This window comes from Corvus kubaryi, unplaced genomic scaffold (genome assembly GCF_017639235.1).
Source record: "Corvus kubaryi isolate FWS band 111438036 unplaced genomic scaffold, C.kubaryi_AGA036_p1.0 37249, whole genome shotgun sequence".
Lineage (NCBI taxonomy): Eukaryota > Metazoa > Chordata > Aves > Passeriformes > Corvidae > Corvus > Corvus kubaryi.
In genome coordinates this window covers 5,242,205-5,249,536 of record NW_024581072.1, presented here as the reverse complement: position 1 = coordinate 5,249,536, position 7,332 = coordinate 5,242,205, and the positions used below count along the sequence as shown (strand labels likewise).

Genomic DNA, 7,332 nt, shown 5'->3' with positions numbered 1-7,332 from the left:
TACCATCATCAGAACACTGACTTTATTAATAGAGACAAACAAAGGATTAAAACACTTTATGGGTTTGCTGAAACACACAGTGTACCTGTGGAGGACAGACGTATTTATATACATTAGTTCATTGTAGAAACGTGAGCCATTTGGTCTAGATGACTAGGATATCCCCAGGTAGTTTGCAACGAATCCAGACAGCTTTCTCTCCGTGGTGGCCCTGGTAAAGCAATCGATTTCCCCCCAGCCCCCCCCCAGCCAGGCTGGTACCAGACCCCTGCCCACCACCAGTGTCTCATGCAGGACTTTCTACAGCACAGGGTGAGCACAGCTGGATTTGGCCTGAGGCCAGTGGTGTAGGTGAATCCCACTGAGGGCTGTGGGCCGCTTCTTCTGGGGTGTGCCGAACTGGGTCCTCTCAGAGGAGAGGCAAGAGAGAGGGGGTCAGGATGCTTTGGACACACTCGCATCCCGCCCCTCCCCTCTACCCCCAACCACCCCAGGGAAATCCCTGCCCCCGGCTCCTCCGGCTGGCAGTGGGTGGATGTTTCCCGCCCGAGGAAGGAGCCGGAGAGCCCGGGGCACTGCACGGGGTCAGCACCGCTTCCCGGCACGGCTTGGCACTACTCGGGTCTGCACCGGGACGGCACTGCAGATCCCGGGACCGACACCACTAGTCCCAAGGCACGGCCCGGGATTTTCCTGGACGGACAAAAACAAGCGGGGGAGGAGGGGAGGGAGAGGACGGGGTGGGGCGGGGGAGAGAAAGAAAACAGCTCCACGGATGTCGGATGTCACGGACGGCGTTACACGGGCGACGCGGGGGCTTCTCGCTGCGTTTCTTGGGTGGAGGAGCTGCGGGAAGTCGCCAGCACGTCGGGGCGGCCAGACGTCGGTGCCTGCGCTCCCGGCGGCTTGTGGGGCGCCCCTGCTTACAGGCACTTGAGGAGGAAGGAATTGCACGAAGTCCCCCGGGGGCAGTCGCAGAGCTTCCCGATGCGAGCCCCCTTCCTTACGGCGCACTGCTCCCCGGCGTCGCACTGCGGGCAGCGGCCGGCGGTGAGTGGGACCGCCACCAGCGGCCGCCCAGTCCTGCCCCGTCCCGTTTAGCCTAGTCTCATTCTGTCCCGTCTAGTCCAGTCCCACTCTGTCCCGTCTCGTTCCCTTCCCTTCCCTTCCCTTCCCTTCCCTTCCCTTCCCTGTCCCGTCCCGACCCGTTCCGCCGCGACACTCACCATGGGAACCTGCCCAAACTTCTTCTCGTAGTGCGGTCCCCTCTTGCTCTTGAGCTTCTCCAGCACCTCCTGCAGCGCCTCGATCTGCCGAGAGACCCCAGAGCCGCCGTCAGACCGCGCCAGCCCCGGCGGTGCCCCCCGCCCGGCCTCGGTCCCCGCCCCACCAGTTCCTTCTCCCGGGAGGCGCCGCCGCCGCCGGGGGGTCCCAGGTCGCGGGCGCGGCGCGGCGGGGTCGCTCCGTGCCCGCGGGCGCTCAGCAGCAGTGCGGCCGCCACGGCGCACAGCGCCAGCGCCCGGCAGCTCTCCATGGTGCTGCCGCCCCGCCGCCGCCGCCGCCGCCTTTATAGCGCCGCGCCCGCCCCGCCGTGCGTCAGCGCCCACCGCCGCCGCGCCCCGAGTGTCGGCACGGCACGGCTCGGCTCCGCGCCCCCCGCCTCCCGACCGCCCCAGCCGGTGCCCCAAAGCGCCGGCCGTCCCTCACCCTCGGGACAAACAGCGGATCCGTCTCTGAGCGCGCCCGGGGGGAAGGCGGCCAGCCCAGCCGTACCCTGCCCGCACTCCCTGGGCTCGTCCACAGCCGAGGGCTGGGTCGATCCCGTGTTATGTGAGCTGAGTGGGAAACTCTTCCCTCGCCCCTTGGGGCTGGGATGGTTGAGCAAGAGGGTGGACATTGGACACACAGAGATGAAAGTGGAAGTTGGGCTTGCAGACTTGGGAGTCTAGGCTTGGAAATCAACACAGGGATCTGACAGGAGGGAGAGTAAGTACCCCGTGGGCTAAGGAAAAGCACGACGTGATGGAGGATTAGCCTGAAGGAGTTGGGGTGGGGGGGCAGAACGGGGATGGTAGATAGTGATGATGAGCAACAAGCTGATGAGAATGTGAATGCTTGAGTAAGGACAGGTGAGAACCAACAGTGTTGGGAGGCTCAGTGCCACCAAGAGCAAGGTAAGAAGCACCATCAAAGGGCCCAGGATAAAAGTAACTGCTAATACATAAAGCAGAACTGTGAATTGTGCTTGAGGTCAAATATCATATCACTGAGCAGGTTCTTGGGGAGTATCATATACCCTGTGTGTGAAATGAGGCCACCTCTGTTTTGGGACAGAAAAAGTGCAGTCACCAAAAGGAGACTTAGCATCAGTGAACACATGTCATTCAGACCTTCCCACTGGCGTTTGGTTCTGCAAGCCGCGTAGCCTTGTGCCCATGAATACTCTCACTGAAAAGATCCCTGGCAGGCTCAAACATGTCCAGGCATCATGGACATGGTGGTGGCAGGAGCAGCTCTTCCCATTAAGAAAAGCAGTGGCATGCTGAGAAGAGTGTGCAAGATGAAGGACAGTGCTGAGTGAGCAGCAGTTTTGCTGGCATAAGACATTTGGCCATCTGGTTGTTGGGACAAGGAGGCAGGGAGCTGGGTCTGCCTGTGAGGAGGCTTCACTTCAAGCTCACAGCTCTGAAGCGGCTATGGGGATGGGATGTTCCTGCCGGCAAGTCAACAGCAGCAGCAGGAACTGGGCTGCGTCTCCTTAGGTGAAGGTAGGATCATTTGGAGAAGGCAGAAGCTGGAAGACCTTGTTAACAAAACTCGCCCAGCTGGTCATTTGTAGGGAAGCTAGGAAGGGGAGCTAGGAAGAGCTTGGAAAGGCAATACAATGTGAGCGCACACACAATGAAAGTTGTTTAAAAAAAAATTAAACAGGTTCAGGCATGTATTTTTCCAAGTAGGCAGGCATTCTTTAAAGGGAACAACTGGAGTGTGATTTAGCAAGTAATTTTCAACAGCAGCATTTTGTTTGAGGCAATAAAAGGGCTCTGATCTCTCTATCATGTTGCTTGCCTCCAGTGCTGCGTGTTCACCTCTTGCTGTTACCACCTCCCACACACTCCTATTTATCATCGCATCCAGCAAAGGTCTCATTTGTAATTGCTGGTCAGAGATCCTCTGCCCATTTGTGTGGATCTTCCAGTTTCATTTAACCACAGGGAAGGCTAAGATTTCAGATGTCATGCTGGTGGTAAACCACTCATAGCAAAGCCCAGGCTTTGCTCTCAGGCTGGAACAAAAGCACATGTGCAGTACTGAAAATGATGGGCGTGCCAGAACAAAGTTTCTTAGAACAGAGAAACAACCCAGCTATGAAAAATTCAACACTTCATACAGAGAGGCAGATATATGGCCTATTCAACTTTAAAAGCAGCATCTGTGAAGCCTGACCAAAAACTCAAACCATTTTATAGTATGAGGATTACTCATGCAGTGTTGAACACACCAGAGATGCTCAGAAAACATCCCTGTTTACTTTCCAACTTGCACTTCCAGTAAAAAGCTGAATTTAATGTTAGCTACTCCAGTAAAATTATTGTTGAATGTGAAGGCATTTACAAATTTCTGTTTCCAAAAGTCATTATATCTGTCTGGCTACAGACACCGATAGAACTGTGTAAGCTTCTGCGCCTGTTAACTGTCTGTATCACACTGTCTCTGCAGACATCACTGTCCCTTGTTCCCCATTCACCCATTCTTGTACACTTTATCTCCACCACTAGGGGATAAAAAATCAGCAGGATTAATATCAGCAGGATAGCTGAATATTAAGTAAGAGTGTCAGAAGCTACCAGGGGAAGGAGCAGAAAAAGAGTCAAGATGTAAAAACACAAAATCACTGTTTACAATTACAAAAGGGCAGGTACTTTCTAACAGCATCACTAGGCAGTCATAGGACAGCTGGCTAAGAAATGATGGAAGCCTATGGCACTTCAGAGCTCAGCTCTGGATAATCTGCATGCAATTCCATCAGACCTTGGGGACAGACAGCTCTGTTGTACCTAAGTACTAATTCAAGCTTCTCAAAGCTGACTTTCTCCACGCAAATGTTATTGCAGACAAGGTACAAACAGAACGCTACCAATGTGCATTAGCGGCTGTATATCAAATGGATAATTTTGAAAGTCATACATGCTTTTCCTAATCACATTCTTCCATCATGACCAATTAATTAAGTGTACTTCTAAAAGCAGGGAAAAAATGGAGGTTTATGTTGATGCTGGTGAGCAGTTCTGAAGCATTTATGTGTGTTCTAGATTTGGCTTGACATAGACATAGAGTTGGATGGATTTTAGGACTACTAGAGTGTAGAGATTAGTGTCAAGCATTTGAACAAGTGCCTCTACTGAATCAGAGACATGAAAATGGACATCTGGCTTTAAGCGGATGTTTTAAGGCTGTGCAGAAAAGCATTGGGCTTTTGTAAGTGCCTTGTTAAATTGCCTTAATTTATAAACCACAGTTAAAAAAAAATAATATACCATCAATGGCTTTCTGAATCAAGACATTTCTTTGGCTGAAACCTCGAACAGCGAGGAAAATCTAAGATAAATCAGAGTTCTGCCACATCTGAAGTAATAAGTCCAGAGGCATACTTGAAAGATAACATCTATTTCAGGAGGAGATAGCAATTCATCTTAATGAGTAATAGTTTGGAAAAAAGCCATTTAAATAAAAGATGGATTCTCAGAACAACAGTCCATATACCAATGCCCACACAAACACTGAGGCTACAAACTCCCCATTAAACTAATCCCATATGGGTGGAAGAGTGGTGGAAACAGGTCCCCAGTGGCTTCTCCATTTCTGCAGGCAGAGTTATCACAGAGGCTGTGCACTACCCACATCTCATTTCAGCCCTGGAAGCAGACTCATAATGATTGTGTTCCAGAGGCTCTACCTTGACGTTTGTTAAACAAACTGCCACCAATTTGATTGAAGACCAAGTTGTAGCTCCCAGGTTCCCAGCACCTTCCTAGCTGCCAGGAAAATAAAAGGAAAATGGCTATGGGTACATTTTTACGATCCATCCTGAATTCACCGTCTCAGCCCAGGTAATTTGAGAAGGAAACCCTTAGTTACTGAGAAGCTTAGCCCACCTCATTCACAGCTTCCCATTTCCTTCGATAAAGGTGTTTGAAAACACCCTCAAGGTCACAGTATCGACTCTTTTAAACTCATTGTAGTCAAACATTAACCTCTTAAATAGACCATGTCTAACTACCACTAAGAAACAGAACTAGGTAACCTCTTGGCCTTCCCTCTTCTCAGGGGCAGGAGGGAGGCACACAGCTCAGAACAGCCATGCCCAAAGCAAGACTAGATGGGAGCAAAGGTCCCCAGGAAGTCTAGAGCACCATGTGTGATGTCCTGGTCCACCTGTCCTGTGTGCTTGATACGGCACAGCCTGATTCCTCAACTTCCATCTGAAAAATCAGTGCCATCCCAAGTACCACCGTTTCCAGTACAGAAACAGATTAGTGTTTATGAACTGCTTCAGTACTACACTGAAGAAGTTATGTGTACCAGAGAAGTCTTGAAATACTCACCCACCGCTTTTACATTGGCCTTGCCATCAGGAGTATTACACCCTTCCAGTGGCAGCTCCCTTTAATTTAGGTTTATTTAAAATTTTCTTTCATTCCAAAAGGGATCCCACTGGTAGCACAATGCCAATGAAAACTGTAAATTACTGTTTTAAGGGCATCCATGTTAAACCTAAAAGGTAGCTGCTACTGCAAAAGCATGAGACTCCTGGTGGCAGACACAATGCAAGAGCTCTGGGTGATTGTTTTGAGACAGCATGAATAGATCTACCAACATCATCAAATGAGGTACAAGCACGGGGTCCAACTCCTCACTCCTGCTGGCTCCACAGAAAACAATGTTTTTCAGCAAACCTCTGGGCAGCAAGAGACCCTTTCAGTGATGAGAACACCATCACACACAAGGGGCACTGCATACAGTCAGTCAGTGCCCCACACAGAATGCATCACGGTAATATGCAAAAGCTTTTCCCAAATAGCTGTGCAGTGGAGGAGTGATAACCAGTAGTGACTCTCTGAACTGCTGTTCTGCACTGAAGATCCTGCTCAGTAGCAACCACTAACCAGATCATGCTGATAAGATGCTAAGCCTATGACGATTAAGTTCATTTGCTTAACATGTTTCCAAAGCTAAATATTATTAAGGCAGAACGCTCCTATTTAATCAGATATGTGTTTTGACTTTGCTTGCACACATATTCAGAGGAAAAAATTTTGACAAATGTAAAGAACTGTATTTTCAGATGTAACAAGCAACAGAGTTACCCATCTCAGAAGCATCTTTCCAAACATACCTGCTTCTATCATCTGTATCCCAGGATTACCTGTTACTGTCTCCAACATGGCATGATTTAGTTACCAGTGTAATTGAAAGAATACATTCAAAATAAAAATATTATTCAGAAGAGATCAGACTTCTCAGCAGAAATAGGCAGTAGTCCTTATGGCTTTGGGAGTCACAAACAGGTGAAAGTGACCCCCATAATTAAGAAGAGAAGGACAAGTGCCTGAACTGATTATTCAACTGGAGTAGGAGAAAATACAGGGTGCTTCTTCTTACTGGAAGCCACTAACAGCATTTCAGGGTCCAGGACTCTTTTCCTCCTTGCTTATATTTTATATATATACTTACATATTTTATAAATCTGTATTTAAAAGTAGGGTATTTTTAAAAGCATTTCAGAAGCCTACTAACCATAAATAACTTCAATTTACTTTCAGGATCAAGAAATCTTGGGTCTATGCTAGACATGTTCACAAACGTGGGTAGTGAGACAAGAATAAGTGGCACAAAAGCACAGCTCCGTGCCTAGTTTGCAGTATTTTAAACTATTATTCTCTGCTAAATATTTAATATACTAAGAACATGCATGTAAGCACAAGAGTGCAGACTTACAGAAGTAATCTCTCTAGTGGTGCAGAAAACACCAGGCTTTGGATACATTTCATCTCCATAAAAAGAGAGGGAAAACTGCTCTTTTAGTGCAATACAGAAGTGTGCCAGAGACATACACCTCAACATATACTAGGCTGTCTGTTTTCTACATTGAAGATCCACATTCCAAAGAATTACTTCATTTTCTCTTTTGCATCTGAGACACAATTGGGAAGGCTGGTAGATAGCAGACTTTCCATCCTCCTCCTGGATCCAAAGGGAATTCCTCTCCACACAAGCCTAGGAAGATCGCAGCTAGCATCTTAACAAGGATGATCACTCCTGTTAGGAGTC

The 7,332-nt window shown here is 48.8% G+C and overlaps 1 protein-coding gene across 1 annotated transcript; it reads right to left on the bottom strand.

Annotated features, from left to right (window-relative positions):
* Positions 1-1,550, bottom strand: CARTPT (CART prepropeptide). Its single transcript, XM_042023377.1, has 3 exons — positions 1,391-1,550; positions 1,227-1,310; positions 1-1,031 (listed from the first exon to the last, which is right to left on the bottom strand). Exons 1-3 carry the CDS (start codon positions 1,532-1,534, stop codon positions 924-926), a joined length of 336 nt encoding a protein of 111 aa, XP_041879311.1. The 5' UTR covers positions 1,535-1,550; the 3' UTR covers positions 1-923.
* Between the last annotated feature and the right edge of the window lie 5,782 nt (positions 1,551-7,332).